At 33.7% G+C, this 22,500-nt stretch overlaps 1 protein-coding gene across 22 annotated transcripts in view; it reads left to right on the forward strand.

Moving 5' to 3' along the window:
* The window catches only part of FOXP2 (forkhead box P2), a 607,270-nt gene that overhangs the window by 576,353 nt on the left and 8,417 nt on the right, over positions 1–22,500 (forward strand). For all 22 annotated transcript variants that reach the window (XM_054559697.2, XM_054559694.2, XM_063726142.1 and 19 more), the window contains 2 exons: positions 1,134–1,203; positions 1,959–2,122. In XM_054559697.2, the coding sequence (XP_054415672.1) occupies positions 1,134–1,203; positions 1,959–2,122 (234 nt within the window). The remainder of the gene's footprint in view (positions 1–1,133; positions 1,204–1,958; positions 2,123–22,500) is intronic.

Raw genomic sequence — 22,500 nt, forward strand, 5'->3', positions numbered from 1 at the left:
TTTGAATCTAGGTGTAGGTGGCATAAATCAACAGTAGCCTATCAATTTTTTCCGTAAAAATCATCACAGGACTGTTTTGGTTACTGTTTTCATCAATTCAGCATTTCTACGTGTATCAAAAAATTGTTTTTCAAGATGGAACATGCTTTCTAGAGAGAGAGAGACACTTCTGTTTTTATACAATACAGTAGCTTCTAGTAGAAGCTAAAAGGCTTTTTAAAAATAAGGCTAATTTTGCATATACTGGTAATCCTGAAAGTACCTTTTTATGAAAAATTTATGAGAAGACTTTATAAAAAAAAATAAGGCTATTTCTTTCTCAAATACTCTCATTTTCCAAGACAAACTTTATCATTTGGACCTACCTTGCTTTTACTCCAACTGTGATGATTTTCTATACAGTGCTGTTGAGATGACCAAGGTATACTAGTATGAGAAAATTACTGGCTGGGAAGTTTGAATTTTGTTTGTTTTATAGAGAACAAGACTGCCAAACTTAAGTCCAAAATATAATAAAACACATTTTGTGCTTAATTAACTCCATGTAGAATTTACTTATTCCCCCAAACTTCTACTGCCTAATATGAAGAGATGACTTTAATGTATTTTATCTACTATTGGCCCTTGACTTTTGATTTCTATAGTCAAGTATGTGCAAATTTCTGCATTCAAGAAATAGTTAATCTATTATGTTGTCATTTAATTAACTACGGTAGTTTGTTATGTTAATTCATGGTGTTCTAGAAATTAACCATTAATTATTTCCTGATTGCATCAAATTGGTAATTGTGTTGTATATTTTCATTTTAAAAATTTTATATGAATGTTGTTGTTCTTGCAAATGAAACCTTCACACAGCTACAAACAGGTTTAAAGATCCTCAAGGTCATGTCTTACTTTGCCTGCACACCATAGTCTAAAGTTTCATTTCTTATATTCCTGGATCAAGTTAATATGTATTATGTAAAGAGTTATATATTTGAACTCTATTACCTTATTTTTGTGGCCTTATATACATCCAGTATGGACTATTAGTGTGAGACAAGCCAGAACATACCTTTATAGCTGAGACTATTGATATCCACATGTTTTATATTTTGACATATAAATGATCTTTATATTTTTTTTTTCAGAAGTCCAACCTTAGTAAAAAATATACCTACCAGTTTAGGCTATGGAGCAGCTCTTAATGCCAGTTTGCAGGTAATGTACTTTCCCAGTTTTGTTGTATTTGAACCTTTAGGGCTTTTTTTTTTTTTTTTTGGCATGTCTTTGTATTTAGGTGAGATTATGATTGTTCTTAATAGTTGGTTTATCATCCAAGTTGTAGTACCTAGTACTATAGACAGCACTGGTTCTAATTCAAGCTACTTTTGATGTGAAGAAGCAAGAAGGACACCCTGTGGCAAAATCTGGAACATTCGGTTTTTCTGCAAATGCTAGATTGATAGAAGCTTTTGCAAATGCATGTGGCTATGCATTAATATTTATCCAGGCTGTCATAAATGATTTCACATCATAGTGTTGGGGAACATGGTGCTTGTGGCAAAAACTTTAAAGTTTAATTATAATATATAATTTTTATGCAGAGGAGGCAAATGTCAGGACTTCTTTATTTTGAGTTAAGTTCTGGTCATTTTTAAAAAGCAGAGCAACTGCTTATATTAAACTGGAGTATTTCATTACATGTGTGGATTCAACATTTCATTATGCCAAAGGTTGAAACATGAGTGAGAAAGTTTGCTGCAAGGACTATTGTTTATATTTTCACATCACACTTAATTTCCTTGCATCTCTGCCACAAGTAGCCAGTTAGGAATTTTTTTTCAATACATTTTCTTTTACTCCTTCTAAAATATCTGTTTCCTTATTGGAACCCATTAAAAGAAGATACATGTTTTAAAAATCATTTTAAATGCCATTTTGAAAATTGTTTTACACACTCTTCATTTCACTAGGCTGCCTTGGCAGAGAGCAGTTTACCTTTGCTAAGTAATCCTGGACTGATCAATAATGCATCCAGTGGCCTACTGCAGGCCGTCCACGAAGACCTCAATGGTTCTCTGGATCACATTGACAGCAATGGAAACAGTAGTCCGGGCTGCTCGCCTCAGCCGCACATGTAAGTGTGGTTAACAGACTCTCTAAAGGGAAGAATCTATATTAATATGCTTCTTAAATTTAGAATTTTTCTGAAGTTTTTACTGTTGTATAAGTTAAAAATACAAATGTAAGTGGAGTTAAATTATACCATGTTCATAATATGGCAAAGTTTATCAAAATCGGTTTTAATCCATCTTTTAGATTATCTCAAGTGCCATATCATTATTGTTCCAGCACTCCTCTACAGATTCTTAGTACTACTAACGTTCTCTTGGGCATAAAGCAGCGTCTAAGATGAATCTACATCTTATGGGTCATTATCACAGGTTGGTTTGTATGGTGCAATAAGAATATTCATGATGGAATAAGTTGTTATAATTTTTACTACTATTACAGGTCTCTAAACCATTTATGAACTGTAGTCAAGATATTGCCCGTTTTTATAAACCGTAAAATGCAAAGTTTAACTGTTACCCACAGTTTACATAGAAGCTAGTAAAGTGTAACTTTCTGCCTGTCTTATAAATCAGTGTAATTACATATTCAACTTTAATTACTGGTGCGTCTGTATTGGCAAGGTTTATATGTTATATTTTATGCAAGACTACGATTCCTATTAATATTTAGCAGCTAACTATATCATTAATTACTCTAAAATCTTTCCCCTACCATCTTTTTAATGGAGCTGAGAGAGTAGAAGTATTAAAAATTGATGTATTGTGGATTTCAGAAATGTGTATGACACTTTAAAAAATGCCTGGCTTTTTTCAACAGTGTCAAGCATATTAGTGTCTTGTTTACTAAAATGTGTTGACTGTGGTAGAACTGAGAATTCAGTGGAAAAAAATTTGAATCTGAATAATGAAGTGTGTACACCATTTAGCTGTCAGGATGAGTTGTAACTCATGTCTATACTTCCTAGAATTAAACGTCACATACTTCTAATTACAAGTTATTGAGGTAAGATTAGTCCTTTCTCTTATTTTTATATTGTCTTCCTTTATTTTTCCATTCAATATCTAGTAAAAGGTCTGAAAGAGAAATATACTGTTTATATGTACCCATTTTCACTTGACCTTTCACAGGATATTATTTTTGTTGTCTTTTTAAACATTTTATTCTGTTTGACATATTAATGTCTTTAAGATCATATGTCTAATTGCTTTATAGCACTTTTACTCTATCACCTTTGCAAAAAAACACACTGTGAACATTAATGTGTTTTATCAGGTTCTGAACCATTACTTCTTCAAAATGGAAAAATTTGTCTTTTGGAAGTGTCTTTAGATGTATTAACTAATACAAAAGAAGTAATAAAACTTGAAGTAGAAAGAACATGAATATATGCTCTTGAGAGTAGCAGTACTCTAAAACAAGGAAAGTGAGCAATCAGACAAAAGTTTTTATATCCGCGCTTTATCCTATCAGCCATGCAGTGGGTAGCTTGCGGCCTTTTACTTTCAGCAGTTCTCCTGAGTATGCTAATGCTCACTCCCTGTATAAAATGCTAAAACAATAAAACTTTAAAGAGCAAACAAGAGTTAGATTCTGTTTTCTGCTTTAAAAAAAGACCTATTTCAGAGAAATAAAAGATGTTCCTAATAAAAGTGTTTAAGCTGTTGGTGCAACTCCCTGTGCTCATATGCAGTATATAGTGGTTGTTATAAACTACCTATAGAGGATATGTAAACACTTATTTTTTAAATGTAATTGTCTGGTGCTAAAAATATTAAAATAAAAAATTAATGATTAATGAAATAGTTTATTAAACATTATATTTTAGAACCTGAAATAATAATTGGGCTAAATTGTAGCATTGTTAGATGGGTATTGGTTTTCATTTGGCAATTGCTACTTCAGATTTTTCATTTTATTATTAGAGTTTATGAAATATTTCAGAGAAATATTAGTATGTATTAGATAACACCTAAAAATTATACACATAATGTCCAGTATATTGCTGCTATGGGTTTATAAAGTTAAAATGTTCATAGTTAATATATAACACATTTTACGCACTATATGAATTAGTGCATGTGAAAAATACTTATGTTTATTTTCCATAGATAAAAGGAAAGCTTGTTGAAAATAGATTTCAGAAAAAATAAAAATTAAAAGGGGTGTAAATTGTCCCTTTTTCTAAATTATATCGATTATAATCAAAATTTTAATTATCTTGCAGAATATTGAGTCAATATTCATTCTTAAATCTGCTTCTGCTGCTGTCATTAGGTTTTTGCATAATAGATGTCAAATATTTATGGAATATTTCAGTATTCTCTATCTTCACCTTTATAAAGTTCTAAGATGCTTGTACTTAAACCATGTTATGTATTTTATTAGGCAAAGGAAGAAATATTGATATAATTCTCTCAATCAAAATTTGGTTGTATATAATTGAATGCATTTCAAAATACTTTGGAAATTAAACAGAAGTGAAATAATTTTTATAAGACATTTACATAGCATACTTCTGTCTCCTAAAATGAAGTCATGTTACTTGTTGTTTTAGAGGGGGGTAGTTATGCTGATGCAATTGTAAACAAGAGGAAGTAGGGCCTAGTGGTATCGGAATATAGGTTGTAACGCCAGATTGTCAGGGTTCCAATTCCAGATTCAATAGTTAATAGCCAAGTGGGATTGAGCACGTTACTTAACATTTCTTTCCTCAGCTTTCTCAGCTGAAAATGAGGTAAGTAATAATATAATGCTTCTTATTTCATAAGATTCTTGCAAAGAAATGAGTGCCTGGAACATAATAATTGCTCCTTGTGTCTCTCATAGTGCTGTGTAAATAGGTACTGATTTATATTACTTCTTGTAATACCTCACTGTTACTAAAAATGAGTCTATAAACAATATGAAAATATTTTTGTATTTTGCATTTTAATACTTGTTTCAAGGCACTCTGTAAGTTTGTGGTTAGTCATTGACAATTCATTTTCTTCTCCTTCTTTCTCCTCTTATAATTCATAAAGTAAGCAGATCCATAAAACTGAAACAACATGAGGCCGGGCACAGTGGCTTATGCCAGTAATCCCAGCATTTTGGGAGGGGAGGGCGGGAGGATTGCTTGAGGCCAGGAGTTCAAGATCAGCCTGGACAACATAGTGAGACCCTGTATCTACAAAAATAGTTTTAAAAATTAGTTGGGTGTGGTGAGTGCCTATATATAGTCCTAGCTACTCAGGAGGCTCAGGCAGGAGGATAGCTTGAGCCTAGGGATTTCGAGGTTACAGTAAGCTATGATCACACTGTGGAACTCCAGCCTGCACCACAGAGTGAGACTCTATCTGTCTCTAAAAATAAAGTAAAAAGTGAAACAATATGACACAAGGATTTATTATAGGTAGCACATTACCTATATTTAGGTATCTGAAGTTATCTAGTTATCTGAAGTTTTAGGCAATGAACAACTCAAATAGAACAACACCAACCCAGAATCAGGGACATATCATATGTGTCTTGAAAACATTGAGTATTAGTTTTGACAGGAATTTAGAATATATAAGGGAATACAGAATTTAGAATATAGGAAGTGGGACCAGACTGCTGAGTGACTTAAATATCAAGCTATGGTGTTTGTTTCAGTCAATATACAGCTTGTTACTGTTATCAGCTTGACTTTGACACGCTCATAGTTATGCATTAGAAACAGTAATCTAAAAGTGTACTGAATGAACCATGACTTAATGAAACTCATGTATAGGAGGATATTCTGAAATTGGGAGAGACTGGAAGCAGAAAATTAATTCTTGCAGTATGTAATATCTAACATAAGTACAAGACTAGGAGTGGAGAGCAAAGAATCCCTATAAGAAGTGCTGTGAAAAGAAATACCAGAACAAGACAACCAATTGAATGCTAGGGGAAAAGAGGAAAATTGGGAAAATTCATAGCCACTTTAAAAGTCTGCAAAGAGAAATAGAGGACACAAGAAGCAGGTTCAAAAGGGAAGATGAAGAATTCAGCATTTTACTTGGGGAATCTAAGAACCTAAATATCATTAGATTCAGGAGAAAACACTGATGATTTTTTTGATTAGTCTTTTAATTCAACTCCATTATAGTAAAATTCTACGTGGTAGAATATGAATATATACCTGAGGTTGGTAGAGAAGATGTTTTTTGAGGTATTAGAAGAGTGAAATAGGTATGGTCTGGTTCTTCTTATAAATTGTGGAGAACAAGAGATGCCAGATTATCATTTATATTCCATACTCCACATTTTAACCCTTTTCTTCCACTCCAGTTTTCACTTTATTCAGTGTCCTGAATAAAGGCCTCTTCCAAATTAATGCATTTATTTCGCTCACACTATTTGAATTTCTGCCCTTTCCCTTTTCTGGTTCCCCTCTACTCTCTTACCTAAATTCTACCTTTCCTTACAGGACTAGTCCTATTTTTTTCCAAGAGGCTTTCCCAAGGAATTTTACTATCAGGACCATGCACTCTGCTCCACACTTCTAAAGAACTTGCTTCTTATACCACTATTTTGGACTAATACTTTGTGTACATGTGTGAGTGTGTGTGCACATACACATGCACGTGTGTTTATGCATACATCTGTGTTCATTTTGCAGATATCCCTACCTTAATGACAAGTCCCTTAAAGACAGAGATTATGTTTTAGACAAATTATAGTATAAGAAACCCCTAGCACATTCTACTATGTCAAGTAAGCATTCATTAAAAGTATGATACTGATTATGAAGAATCAAATTGGAGATTACAGTTAATTAGAAATGGTTTGACTTCACAAAGTAATACTTACAGGAGTATAAAATCCAGGGTTCTCCTAGAATCTTGAAGAAGGAGAACAAAGGAGATTTTAGGAAGAACAGATGAGTAAATATAATGTTCATTTTTATGTGGGAGCTAAGAAAATTTTCTAAATATTGGTAGACTATACTTTTTAAGTTTTATTTTTAGTTTTAATTATTTAATTAATATGTATTTTATAACCATTCCAATTTATGTGAGTAAAAAGTGGCTTTCCACTTTGAGTAGAATGAGGCCCCTTCACCTCATTCATGATTATCATCTCAGACCTTGTTAAATTTTATTTACATTGTTGAAAGCAGATTGAAAACAATTATCAAAATTTATGCAGTATAAATCAGATGAATGTTTAAGGGGATTTCAGCAAAAAGTAGGAAAGATTAAAGCCAGGTGACGTTGTATAGATTCTACGTAATAATTTTTTGAAACTTGTTTGACTGTTTTGACTCAACTACTTGTTGATTCAAAGTAAGTACTTGACTTTTAGAACATTTTTATTTTCTATTGCTGTTCAAAGAGTCCTAGAACCATCCATGGTATGAATAAAGGAAAACGATACTTCAAGTGTCCGAGCTGAGTATCATTACAATTTATAATATTGTTCCCTTATGCACCTGAATGCCAATATTCCCTTTTTCAGAGTTATATAGAATATGAACTAAAAATGACTAGCTTCCTATTTTATATAGACATTTACCTCTAGAAATGTTTAAAAGGTTAGGATTGATGCTGTCTTTAAGCTGAAATAATTTGAACTTACTGTCTTCTCTCATGTGTTGGACTTAAGTGAATGACAAGAGAAGAAAACATATAGACTAGACCTGGAAGATGAACGCATACTGATACAATCAGTCCATTTCCTGTCTACTTCCCAACCTAAGGCAAGAAGTGGAATTTAATGATGTACCCACCATGTTTAGTTCTACTCAGTTGTTTCTTTTTGTATTAAGTAATTGTTTCTCCTCATTCTCAATAAGTTGGTTCAGATTTGCTGTTCTTCCTCGTATAAAATGTTAAATGAGATTCCCATTTTTATATTTTCAAATGTTGTGTCTAGAGATCAAAATAAATATTCTTTCCTAGCTGGTTTTGTATTGAGTGCTTTACTCACAAAGCCTCCCATTGTCATGTCATTCCCCTTTCTGATTATTAGAGTCTCCTACTGTTGAGTTTTCAGATCCTTTCTTATATGTCATTCGTGACTCCTCTTAGCCTCTATGTCATTTCAAAGTTTTGCTTGCTAAATATTCTATATTCGTTGTAGGCAATTATTATTTTCTCCTGTTAGTAAAGCAAATATTTGAAGCTTGAAAGTTAAAAATCTTTTATATAGAATGTTAATATATTGGATATAATATAAGAAAATTAATTTATTTTGTCCTTAGAAGGCAAACTCTTAGGAGAGGAAAATAAAAGCCTGAGGTGTCATATAAAAGGAGTAATGTAGTATTATTTCAGAATTGCAATAGAGATCATAAGATTTTTTTTAATTTGCATGTCAAATACCTATTCAACACGCTCCAGAACTTTGTATACATCACATACCCCAGTCATCTTTACAACATCCTCTTCTTCTTCATAACCTCAGTTGTTAAATCATTTCAATATCATATTTTGGCCTCTCCTGTTGATAATATTTTGCCCCATAGATAGCCAAAAGGTGCTCCTAGACCCCCACTGGATTAAACAGTATTGAAAATCTAAACTTTGAATTGTCATAAAACATAATGAAAATATAAGTATATAATATTACATTTCTGCCTTCTATTCTCTTTGGCTGCCTTAAAATTTAAATTGCTATTTGTAGGCACATGTAGAATTTGCAGATCCTACATCTTTGGTTGCTGATATTTTATATAAAATCCCTACAGATCTTAGATCTCTCTGTGGACAAAAGCATTTGAAATTGGAGTGGCTCTGTATTTCAGAGGAAAGCAGTTGGAAGTGACTGACAACTTGAGCAAATGGAATGCTCTTTCTCATTGTTTTCATTCCTGTTAAGCCTGTACTATTTTTGCTGATGTTTTGGATCATTATGTTGCATTGCGAAACTCTAAACATGAAAGCTTTTTTTTTTGCTTCACGTATGTTTTCATAGATTTTTTAATTAACAATTTTTCAGTCAACTTTATTTTTTTTCTAACATTTCTGGTCCTCTTACAATTTTTCTTCTGATTTAATTCCATTTTTATTTAATCTCTAAACTTTTTGATTAACTTTGCTAGTTAGCTTTGAGATCTCTTTCCAAAGTGATTGTACAGAACTTATGATTATGCCAGCTCTTTATCATCTCATCTTTTTTTTTAAGTGCTACAAGTGTGGATCAGTAGCTGCTGTTCTTTTTTACATTATTCCAGTCCCCATATGTGGCACTTACAACTCATTCCAGTTCCTCTTAATAAAAAGATCCTCCCAGAGATACAGTGCCTTTAGCTAAAAAGTGTTATATCCCCACCGTGCCAATTGTGGAAATTTGTGGGTTCCTATAGGGTTTTGAAGGATTTTTATAGAACTATACAGATGATATCTGACATCCGTGGTGTGAATTCCCACAATTTAGGCAAAGTGTGTCAGAAAACTTTTAGCTGACAGTATTGTAGCTTACTGCTTCTGTTTTATATCTAAAAAAGGTACTTTGTTAGAAGATACAACTTCATTTGCACTAACACTAGTTGAGCCTTAAAAATTTCCTTTCTCTAACGGTCAAAAAACGATTACTGAATTGTTAAAGAAGGAATAATGCTTCAGTGTTAACTTTTTCCTACTTTCAATACCAGGGAAAAAAAAATGAAGTTCTTATGTACTGCTATGGTATTTTAATTTCAGCTTTCAACATAGGACTTGGGAAGTGGATATATGTTGGTAACCAGAGGCATTTAATAAATAAAGAGACTTACATAAAGTCAACTGTTATTTCAGAATATTCCTTTAAGTGAAGGTAATTTACATGATAAGAAATTATGTCTTAATGTATGTTAAAATTATGTTCATTTTGACTACTCTGGCAGAATTTAAAATTTACCACTCACAGAAGTAACATGTTATACTTGAATATTTCAACACCAAGAAACACAGGGTTACTACATTCCATAGCCAGTTTCTATCATTAGAATAGCATTAAATAATTTATATAAGCAACAGATGATCAAATCATTTCACATAACTACTGAAAGCTAACATTGTTTAGTTTGTTCAACATTATCTTCGTTTTTAAGACAAAATGGAGTAAAATCAGCAAGACACTTAAAAGGTAGGAGGACAAGTCATCATTGATCACACAATGTTATCTTACTATAAAAAAATGTATATTTGCAACATTAAATCTGAGGTTCCTTTTGTTAATTAGCAAGTCAAAGAAAGGACATGGTGCACTAGATTTAGAATAAAAAGTACATATTGTTGGCTGGGTGCAATGGCTCATGCCTGTAATCCCAGCACTTTGGGAGGCCGAGGTGGACAGATCACCTGAGGTCAGGAGTTCGAGACCAGCCTGGCCAATATGGCAAAACCCCGTCTCTAGTAAAAATACAAAAATTAGCTGGGCACGGTGATGGGGGCCTGTAATCCCAGTTACTTGGGAGGCTGAGGCAGGAGAATCGCTTGAACCCAGGTGGCAGAAGTTGCAGTGAGCTGAGATCATGCCACTGCGCTCCAGCCAAGGTGACAGAGAGAGACTCTATCTCAAAAAAAAAAAAAAAAGTACATATTACTTTTACTCCTTATTCCATCTAATGTTTAGAACTAATAGAGTATATAACTAAGCAAAACTCAACTCAGGAGAAAACCAGAGTTTGAGTCAGTTGTGTGGTTTAATTTGAGCAAAGGAATAGTTTCAGCAAAGCAGTCAGTCTCAGAAATTAGGCAGACATAGTGACATGAGCAATATGTAGTCCAGGTGGAAAGTAGCCTCTGTAAAGGTATTCCAAGAGACAGCTTCACCAGGAGCCAGCAGCAGATGGGTAACAACTCCAATAGGGCAGTTTGGTAATAGGAAATAGATAACAGTTGAGAAAAATGGGTAAGCCACATCCAAAAGAGCGGCCACAGCAGTAGGGCTCAACTACAGGACTTTGAGGTCAAGATCTTCGAGGAGCCAGAATGCAAGTTAACAAATGTAATTACAGATAAACTGGAACATACACCCCATATACTCATATTACCTATCTGATTTTTGACCGAAACTTGGTCCAACAAGTAAGGCAATAATACAATTTTTGGATTAATTATTCAAAGGAGAATTGGAGCAGCAGCAAGACTGACTTAACGGCAAAGTGTCAAGATGTGATTTAGACTTTATTTGTCTGGCCAACAGATTAGAACTATAAAGGTCCTTAGATCCACAGCTGAATGTTTATTGATAGTTTTCATTGATGAGACACAAATTGGAATGGTACCAATTGTATCTCAGTGGCCAACTAATTTGTTTCTGAGATTGGGCACAATATATTTGTACTTATCAATGATGAAAGTAATTACATCTATATTTTCATTTTATTACAGATGTTTTGGTCACAACTATCACTTTTATACAGTCAAATAGAGTGATAAATCCTGAAGAATTTCATTGTGTTTTTTAAAAATTGACTCTACAGCAAAACTATCTGAACTCATTTGGGAGTGAGCCTAAATCATGTAAAATCTAGTTCCTTTAAACAATATTGCATAAATTTAAATACATTTCAATATAATGTTGAAGGTAAGAGCAGGAAATTCTAGAGAAATGTTGATATACATATATATGCATGCAGTTTATAAAATTATATTTCACTGACCTTTACCCACCTTTTTGTTGTTTCTTTGGACTGATACTGACTTTTTTTTTCTTTTTTTTGAGATGGAGTTTTGCTCTTGTTGCCCAGACTGGAGAGTGCATTGGCACAATCTCAGCTCAATGCAACCTCTGCCTCGCAGGTTCAAGCAATTCTCCTGTCTCAGCCTCCTGAGTAGCTGGGATTACAGGCGCCTGCCACTACACCCGACTAATTTTTTTGTATTTTTAGTAGAGACGGGGTTTCACCATGTTGGCCAGGCTGGTCTCGAACTGCTGACCTCAGGTGATCCACCCGCCTCAACCTCCCAAAGTGCTGGGATTAGGAGCCACCGTGCCTGGCCGGACTGATACTGACTTTAAATGGAACTATATAACTCCACCATGGAATCAGATCTCTTGAGTTGTAAGATATAATTATAAACTGTCATCATTAAGAATGGAAATACATCTTAGAAGAGAAAATTTCATCACAATTATCTGAAAATAATATTCCTTTGCCATCAATGCTAAGTGGCTGCAGTTTTTAGAAAATAGACTAAGGGAGGATAACATTTTTATCCTGGCTTATGATGAAAATTAAAATTTATTTTGATATTTATCATTAGCGACGGAGAAAAGGTGTGGGAAATTTAGTAGGGCATTTTCTACTTATATCCTGGATAAAGGAAACTATACAGTTAATATGGAATGCAGAATCATTTGTTCACTCCAATTTTTGAATCCCCTTTTCATAATTGCACATTTCTGTAAGAAGGAATATTTTCGTTTTCATCAAGGGATAAGGAGGAGGATTATATCTGTAGAACTGAAGTGATAGTCTGAGTACTGTCCTACTGGCAGCTACTACATGCAAACTCATTCAAATAAAAACAAAGATCAATTCATTTAACACTAGAATTTTTATGTCAAACATTATTTTAATTTACCAAAGAGAAAATCTTGAAAGATAAGAAATGGGAATAAAGAACTACATAAGTAATAACTCTGTTGTATAATTTCTTAATTGATAAAAGTTAAGAACATCTTTTTTCATTTCTAGTAGTTTTAATTGGACATCTTTCTTATTCAGTCCTATAAATAAGAGTGCTAAATACTTGTCTAAAATATACTTAAATTTAGAATATAAAAATCTAAAGTTTTGTGGAGAAAGCCTGGTTTATCCTTTCCAAAGAATAAAATCTTAAGTAGAATGAAATAATTTATTTATGACTGTATAATTAACTTTAATTACTCACATTTAATTATGTTATCCTTAGATCAGCTCTCATTTTTTAAAACTATTAATATAATTTCTGTTAAAAGTGAGCTTTTCTACTTCAAACTTTAATGTCACTTATATTATTAGCTTTTTTCTGTGATATGTTAAATAAACTAAAACATTTCCCAAGTGGAAAAACAAAATATTACTCTAAAAGTTACATAGGTTTAAGGAATGAATTGTGTATCATTTCAACTTGACTTCACACAAATGGAGATAACTAAACTTGTCGTTTTCATGAATCTACCATCAAATTCCAAAAATAATTATATAATTTCCTTTATATATACTAGAAAGAAATGAGTAAAATTGAATTCCCATAATTTCCATTTTTATATAAGCTTCCTAAATGAGCATCAGTTATTTTACCAGTTTTCCTGTGAAACTTTGTCTTTGGAAAAAAAAAAATTACTTTTTTTGTATGTTCTGTTTGACAAGATAATATTTTCCAATGTATCAGTCAGTACAGGTTAGCTACTCAAAAGTAACAAACGAAAACAGAAGTTAAGCTCAGGAAAAGACATTTAAATAATCCTGTGCTTATATTTTGAATTCATTTTACATCTTGAAAACAGCAATGTTATAGAGTAAGAATGAGGGTTTTGCCATAGGCAAATTGGAACTAATTTGAATGAAAATTTATTCAATCACTTATGAAATTGATAAAGTGCTAATCATGTATTTATTTTGAATGCTTAGATACAAAGAGTTATCATCATTAATTCAATAATCTTGTGCCAAGTACTGAAGATTGTAGATGGTTAAAAGAAAATCTCATCTTTTTACGGCATTTTTTTAATCTAGAAGGTTTTGATGCTATTTTGAGAAGTAGTCTAAATCTATGCATATCAATGTAGAACATATGACTATAGCAATACTCAGTCTATTTTGATATTTTTAAATGTCATTAACAGGACATAACAGTATATAAGAGGCAAAGAAGAATTCATAGGATTATAAACATTTTCTTTATTTTATTATTATTATTATTATTATTTTGAGATGGAGTCCCGCTCTGTAGCCGAGGCTGGAGCGCGGTGGCGCAGTCTCGGCTCACTGCAAGCTCCGCCTCCCCGGTTCAGGCGATTCTCTTGCCTCAGCCTCCCGAGTAGCTGGGACTACAAGCATACACCACCAGGCCCGGCTATTTTTTTTTTTTTTTTTTTTTTTTTTTGTATTTTTAGTAGAGACAGAGTTTCTTCTTGTTGGTCAGTCTGGTCTCGAACTCCTGACCTCAGGTGATCCACCCGCCTCGGCCTCCCCAAAGTGCTGGGATTACAGGTGTGAGCCACTGCACGTGGCCTAAAACATTTTCTATTGGAGCTAATTAATGTATTCCACGTAAGTTAAAGGTATCCAATTAAGTAGAAATAAGGATCAAGACGCTTTAAAATCAAGGATTTGAACAAATCTGTATTGAATGGGTAATAGATGCGTAGTTCAAGGCCTACACGTATTTCAGTATATTTAATATGTTTCTCAAAGTACTATATGTGTAAGTTCATTTGACAGGATAAAGATTGCTATATTGGATGAAATAAAATCAGTTTCCATAATAACACTGAAGCATCAGAGTCCTAGCACTGTTTCTGAGGATAGCTTTTTGAGTGTTCTCTGGGGAATAACATTTTTTAGGTAATGATCCATGATTACTATAGAAGTATATTATAACCTTCAGGTGTGCTAGGACAGGTGACAAGGCTAATCATATCTATAGGGTTTTTTAACAAGATGTATTTTTTTTGTAAAAAGTTGGTTATTACTTTTAAAAGGTATGCTATTTGAATGTATTGGATGTTTTCTCAAATAACTAGAATTATAAGAAGAAAAGGTGTAAGGGAACTGCCTGCAATTAGTAAACCACATAAAAACAATTTTAATCTAGTCTAAAATTTAGTCTTGCTTTATACATGTTTGATAAAATTAACATCACATTGCTGGAAATTGCCCATATTGTAGATATGAGTCATAAATTTTAAGTTTTTATTAACAGCATTTGTTGATATTTGTCATAAATGAGGTCAGGAGATTGAGACCATCCTGGCCAACATGGTGAAATCCCATCTCTACTAAAAATACAAAAAATTAGCCGGGCGTAGTTGCGCGCGCCTGTAGTCCCAACTACTCAGGAGGCTGAGGCAGGAGAATCGCTTGAACCCTGGAGGCGGAGGTTACAGTGAGCCAAGATCATGCCACTGCACTCCCGCCTGGGTGACAGAGCAAGAATCCGTCTCAAAAAAAAAAAACTTAAGACTTAAAATCTTTATTGTTAACTTCATGGAATTAATAAACACTACATTTCTAAGAAGACCTGATTGAATTTACATTGTGCCAGTGAGTCTCTCATCAGTGATGACAGTATATAAATATTCTAGTCATTAACATTTGCTAGTATCTAAATAAGCAAAGAAGAGAAAACATACGATTCTACTGTTTAACATCTATTGACTTAAATTTTGAACATCTCAGTTTAAGCGAACTTTATTCATAGTACTTTTTTATTCTAAAGAAAAATAGGAACTGTTTATAGAACCTTTGACTTAGTCTTGAGTAAGGAGAAAATGAATAAAATTTACATTCCTCTAGGGAATATACTGTGTGACCACAATCTAAAAGGATAAACTTTCCCTTTATAATTTGACTGTTTGCTTTAGGGTATAGGCAAGCATTAACATTACTTCTGCTGTTCATTAGTGCCTTAGGTACTTGTAAATTTCACAACAAAAGCAACACATATCTTTAGGCAACAAATTTGTTTATCAGTATATCAGTGTAGTTAGTCCTCTGTGTTTTTGGAATATACCATTAATGAGGGTGCCTGTAAAACGGTGAGTAAACTAGTCAACTGCTACTTTGCAATGTTTTCAAGTAGAAGCTTGCGAAGTTGAATGACCCATAGATGAGTTTCATTCATTTAAATTGGATAAACATTTATTGAACACCTATTGTGTGCATCGTACTCTGCTAGAAACTGTGGCAGATGATCAGTGTCTACAGAGGTAAAACTCTAATAGAGGGATAAGTACATAGGTAGTAACAGAGACCAAGTGAAGGAATGAAGAGAGTTGCAAACAAATTGTGAAGTCAATGACGTAAGCATGCACATGAACACGGGGAATCGGAAAAGACTTCATGAAGGATGTAATTTTGAGTTAGGCTTAACATGAAGTCAATTTTTAGATTGAACTTTATGAAATTATTCATATTTGACTTTTTTTTCCTAAAAAATAACCATCTTAAATATTTCAACCTAGTATTCAGCAGAGATGAGGAAAGGCAGGATACATGTAAAGGACATGAGGAGATGAGCAAAGATGACTAAAACATGGGTTTCATTCAGAGAACAATGACTCCTTTGCCTCAGGACGGGCAGCCTGCCTGGATGGGAATACCTGTAAGATGAGATTGCCCAGGAGTTTGAGAGCCATATCTTACAGCTTATTAATTTCCAAGCTGCTGATATGGTAGGGACATGTCTTAAAGTTTACCAATTATTTGGAGATGCTTAGCAAGACCCTCAAGGGTATATGTTACCTACTTTTAAAAAGCCCTACGTGCTTTCTTTTTTGCTACTTCTCTCTTGAAATAGGTGACTCTTTTTTTTTTTTTTCGCTTGAGAAACTAGCAACACACTTTATGCCCCTTCCTTCAATATTCAGTTTTAAAATACATTTTTTCCTTAAAATGCTATAAGAACACAGATGAAAAATTAAAAATAAGTAAAATGTCCGGAGACCACACATCAATGTTATTGTGGCCATTGCTGTTACTAGCATCTTAATCACAGAGAAGACTGTGGGGGAATTTGTTTTCAGAATCTTTTCATCTTCACTTTCTAATATCCAAACTTTCTGAGATTCGCTTTCATTGTTCCTGGAGCAATCAAAATAACAAATAGAAAGATTCATAGAGGTTGCTTGAGAGTCATGAAAAGTTCAGATGTATTTTAACTATTTTATTGATTTTTAACTTTCAGTATTTTTGACAGATTTAGGCTCTTCTGTCTCCTTGGTAGAGCATAAAAAGAAGTATTTCATGTACATTGTAAATTTATAGAGTTCAGTGATGCGATCTCAGCTCACTACAACCTCCACCTCCCAGGCTCAAGCAATCTGCCTGCCTCAACCTCCTACATAATTGGGATCACAGGCATCCGCCACCATGCCCGGCTAATTTTTATATTTTTAGCAGAGATGAGGTTTCACCATGTTAGCCAGGCTGGTCTCGAATTCCTGACCTCATGTGATCTGCCCGCCACGGCCTCCCAAAGTGCTGGGATTACAGGCGTGAACCACCATGCCCGGCCTACATTGTAGATTTAAAAGTAGTAAATGCAAAACCTTTTTACTCCACAACCTATAAATTCTTCACTTCTTTCCACCATTTCTAATCCTACCACCTTAGTGGTCTGACCGTCATTAACTTATTACATTGTTTTAGTAAGTTCCCATTCGGTAACGCTACCTGCAGTGTCCCACACTAAGCCTATATTTTGCAAATTCATCTTCATAAAACTCTTCTACCTTTTCATTATCCTGCTCAAAGACCATCAGTAGCCTTTGGGCAGAGATTAAATTTAAACATCATGAAATGCAACTCAAAGGCCTTCTCGTCATCTGACCTCATTCCGCTATTCTAACACACACACAAACACACACATTGTCACCAGCCCTCCTTCCCCCATGCACTCTCAGGGTTCCCATAACATGTCTATGATTCTCCATTTTCCCTATTTCTACTTGGAATGTCCTCTCTCTCATCTCTGCATAATAAAAATTTTCACCTATTACAAAGCCTACGTGAAGCTACACCACTCTCCTTCACAGAGCATTCACTGATTGAATTGTCCGAATTTATCTCCCCTTTTATAATACTTTACCTACTGTGGCATCGATCACATTCTGCCTTGTGTTAAAGTTACTTGTATATATGTCTTACCTCCTCTATTAGACTGAAAACTTGATGATAACAGGAACCATTGTCCATGCAGCCCCTATCCCAGAGGTTTACACACAGTGTCTATTGACTGGATTTTTTTTTTCAACTTCTAACAAGAAGTAACTTTTATCCTCCTAGAAGTACTTCAGTTTCAGTTACTGACTTTGTACCTCTGTCAGGGAATAATAACAAACTTTATATCTCTCCATTACTCAATACTTCTTTTCCTCCAGTTGTCTAAAGAAGTTCCAGATATGTTTCTAAATCTCACAAATGTAAATTAAATTAAATTAGGAGCTGACTATGCCTTTTTAAAGCAAGAAACATAAATTGGTGTTTTTTTTTTTAGTAAGGAAAAGGTTGTGTACTGAAAGGATCAATTAAATTTGAAGTCTTCTATTTCATGGATAGAACAATTTTTAAAGCACTTGCAACGAATTCCTGGATTCTGGTTTGCAGAAATATTCATTATTTGCCAAATGGGTAATTTGCATTAAAACCAAAGTTGATGTTACTTCAGTGCCCCCTTAAAGGAATGTGATGTTTTATCAGGCTTAGAAAAACTGCTACCGAAGTAGACGTAAGTCCCTTCTATCTGTGACCTTCTATGGCAAAGGTTTGTACTCTTTAATCTGTAATAATACAAGTACTTGACATATTTTAGGTGCCCAGTAAATAAATGAATCACTGGAAAGACTATACCCCTTACACTCCTGCCTTAAGCTATGTTAAAAATTTACTGGGAGGCTGAGGCAGGAGAATCTCTTGAACCCGGGAAGGCAGATGTTGCAGTGAGCCGAGATCGCGCCACTGCACTCCAGCCTGGGCAACAAGAGCGAGACTCCATCTCAAAAAAAAAAAAAGTTGAAGAAAGTAGTGCATAAATTTCAAAAGAAAGTAGTGCATAAATTTCAAAACAGTTGGGGAAAAATGGCATAATGAATGTCTGAACCATCTAGAGGAAATCTTCAAATCCAGAAAGGGGATTTTATCACTAGGATAGTCAAGAATTTCTCTTTTATTTCCATCTGAACTTGCTCTTACTTTACTGTCTTTAATGAATTATATTAAGAATACATGTGTTTTAATGCTGTTAGAACATTGGCATTCTTCTTAGAGGCAGGTAAGTTTTCCAATTGTTAACTCCTGTATCACTTAATTGCTACTTTTCTTAGGACACTTAGGGCTGGCAATCTTGTACATTTATTCTTCTTATACTAGACTACAAGTTCTTTGATAGATATTAAAAGCCTCACTGTGCCTTATATATAGAAGATACTCAATAAATTTTTGTTAAATTAATGATTGTCAATAGGAGATAATGTTAATATGTTATTGGCTTTTCCTGTCAAAGTGAGATTGATGCTCTTTACATCATTATAGATACAGGGGACTTGACTCAATCCACAGCATAAAAGAATTCCTGGAGGAAAATTTTACTTTCTAACGGGCTTATATATATTGCTACATCTCTTAAAATTTTCATTATTTAGTCATATTAAGTTAATCTATTTAAGATTTTTCTAGCTATATGTATATTATCAGAACTTCATAAACCCCAGTGTGCATAGCAAATGTGATGCAGGTCTGGAACAATGCATGTGTGTTAATGATTTTAATGACAAGCTAATGATGAGGCCTGTGATGGATGACTGAGGAGAATAAATGTAGGAGCACTATGTACAGAGCATTTCAATGATGGCTCCTCTACTTTGAAATTTACTTTCTTCTATTGATCTAAAAGTGATCTGAGACATAACCTGGCCATTTAGCTTAGTATTTTAGTGACCCAGAATTTGTTGGTAAATAATTTTTTGAAATAATTATAGCAATATGTTGTGTTATTTTATTTCCTTTTATTACCTTAAATATACTTTTAAGGAAATGTGACTAGTCATTAATAACTCTAATGCCAGGCATCTGATATGTGAGGCACATATATCTGTTTCATGACTTTTTTGATACAGTAATAAAAATCTCACTTTAGGAAGAGGTACTGAAATACTTTTAGAGCTAATGAAGCTCATACAATGTTAAAAAATTAATTTCTGTATTTATACCATACTTTCTTCCAAAAAAGGTTATAAGGTTATTATATATTATGACTATGTTCAGTGTTTATTGATCACTTATGATCCAGGCACTATTTCAAGTGTTTTACATATATGCAAAATAATTTAATCCTTATAACGAATGTATAAGATAGTCACTTTTTTCCTTTCTTTATGGGTAAAGAAATGGAGATACAGAGAGGTTAAGTAGCTTTTCCAAGGTTGCATAGCTAGGAAGTAAAGGAGCCAGGCTTCAAACCCAAGTATTCTATCCTCAAAGCCCACTATATTCTTAACCACTTAATCACTGCTGTGTGACTAAAGATTATAAATGAGGTGCCTAAACTATTCAGTATTACTTTATACCACACTTAGAAGTTAATCAAAATACTAAATACATAAAATGTATCACGGTAAATTATATTCTTATAATTAAAAACCTGTAGATAATTCTACATGGGAAGAGGATTCATAATGAAGAATTGGTGAGCACAGAAGAGAGTTTCTTTAAAGGGATTCTTTTATTTTATTTGAATTGTCAGGGATGTTTCTATGTTGGAAAGAAGCATTTTTGTAGAAGAAAACCTAATTATCCTATGGTAGTATAACACATGGCACCTTGAAGAATTTGCAAAAATGAACACTACAGAAATATCCACTTTTTCTTTCAGAAATAAATTTAATGGCTCTCATATCCTATAATGGGGCAAAAAGAGAAAGAAATTGCTAATGGTCAGAAGAAGAGACTAATTCTCTATTCATCCTGCAACCCACAAAAGACATGTGGTTTCATTGTGTTCCACTTCTTTTGAGTTGGCATATAACTTGACAAGTGAAAACATGGAGCACTTTGAGATCCAAAAATGAGAAACCTAATATAAATAGAGATAATTATAACAGAAATTTTATTTTTATTGAAAAGTATTCCACCAATTTATAGGCATAGGTACTATAACTTTCAAGCAGTTTTATTTTCTGGAATGTTGAAACTTCTCTTGCTACTTTTTATTTCTTTCTCTGATATTATATTGATGGCAAATAGATCTTTTAAAAATTGAGCGTTAATAATTATTGACTTTAGTTTGCTTTATTTTAGGAAATTGGCAGCCTAACATTGTAGCCATTGGGGAAAATTTTATTTACAGCTTTTCCAGCTCTGATACCTTTTTCACTAGTTCTGAATGGAAAATATTCCAAGAATACTTAATTGCAGAGAGATATCTTCTCTTTTAGAATTAGTACAATGAAACTCTTAATGCTTTCATGGCACGTAATTTATTCACTCAACATGTATTTACAGTGTGCTGTGTGTAATGTCTCCTAATCTGTGAAGTTCACAGTCTGCTTGGCAAGATAAAGTATAGCTACCAGTAGAAAGAGTTAAGTGACAGTGCATGTGATTAAGGCAATATGGGGTAGCAGAAATAACAAGGTTCCAAGAAACATTCTAGAGGCCAGTGTGTGTGTTAGTCTTTGCTGTGCCTGTATGCAGACACTTGGACAGTCACTCCTTCACTCATCTGTAAAATGGGAAGTCAAATAACAATATCCTTACATTAGATCCAGTTTTAGGATTCAAAGATTCTGTAGTTTTGAGCATCAGAATGACGAAAAAATGCTTTGAAGGTTCAGAGTAGATCAATGAAATTTGGACAGGTCGAAGTCTTTAGGAAGTAGACACAGTGTGAGTTGATCCTTAAGTGGTAGACAGGATGTGTGTGAATAGGCAGAACAGGGTAGAAGGATGTTCCATGTATACACGGAGAGTTGAAAGGGGAAACAGTGTGAGTCTCCATGAAAAATGTCTTGGAGTAGGAACTGAGCACAATGTTTCTGGGATGATGTTTTGAGTCTGGAATGGAAGTTATTATTCAGAAATATTGTTGTACGTAGATAGGTGGAGGTCAGATCATAGTTTATTGAGAATGGCTGAAGGGTTTTGGCTTAATCCTATTTCAACCCCCTGTGTCTCGGTTCAGACATATTTTTATATAGGGCAGTGGCATAATGAAATAAATAAAGTTCTTGCATATTAAAATTTTCTGAGACTACAATAGAACATACCTCTTTAGTCATTCTTTTAAAAAATTTTTCTTTATGTGGTTTTTTTAGAGACAGGGTCTTGCTTTGTTGCCCAGGCTGGCATTCCTCCCACCTCAGCCTCCCAAGTAGCTGGAACTACAAACATGGCTTCTATGTGCTTGTTTCTAAATAATACATCCTACTTGTTATTCCTCTTTATCAAGAACTTGAGATTTTTCCACAAGGTTCTTTATTCAAATAAAACCCAACCCAGAAATGTTAACCCACATGAACCAGATGCATATGATATTGCAGTGCTTTTGCTGAGGAAACAGTTGAAATGCAGCAGGGAATTCAGAAACTGTCAGAGGAGGGGGACCTCCGAGGTCTTCTCAAGTGTCCTGAGTATATTGAAACACACTCCTGCACAAGAGCTCACATCTGTATCTAAAACTATGGGATGCCCAAAATAATGCTTATTGACTTGAAGGCAGTCACCTAGACCACTGCTAGATATCTGTGTATGTGGCTTGACAGTAACTCAATATCTATTTAGAAATACTCAGCTATTAAAGC

This window comes from Pongo abelii, chromosome 6, assembly GCF_028885655.2.
Source record: "Pongo abelii isolate AG06213 chromosome 6, NHGRI_mPonAbe1-v2.0_pri, whole genome shotgun sequence".
Lineage (NCBI taxonomy): Eukaryota > Metazoa > Chordata > Mammalia > Primates > Hominidae > Pongo > Pongo abelii.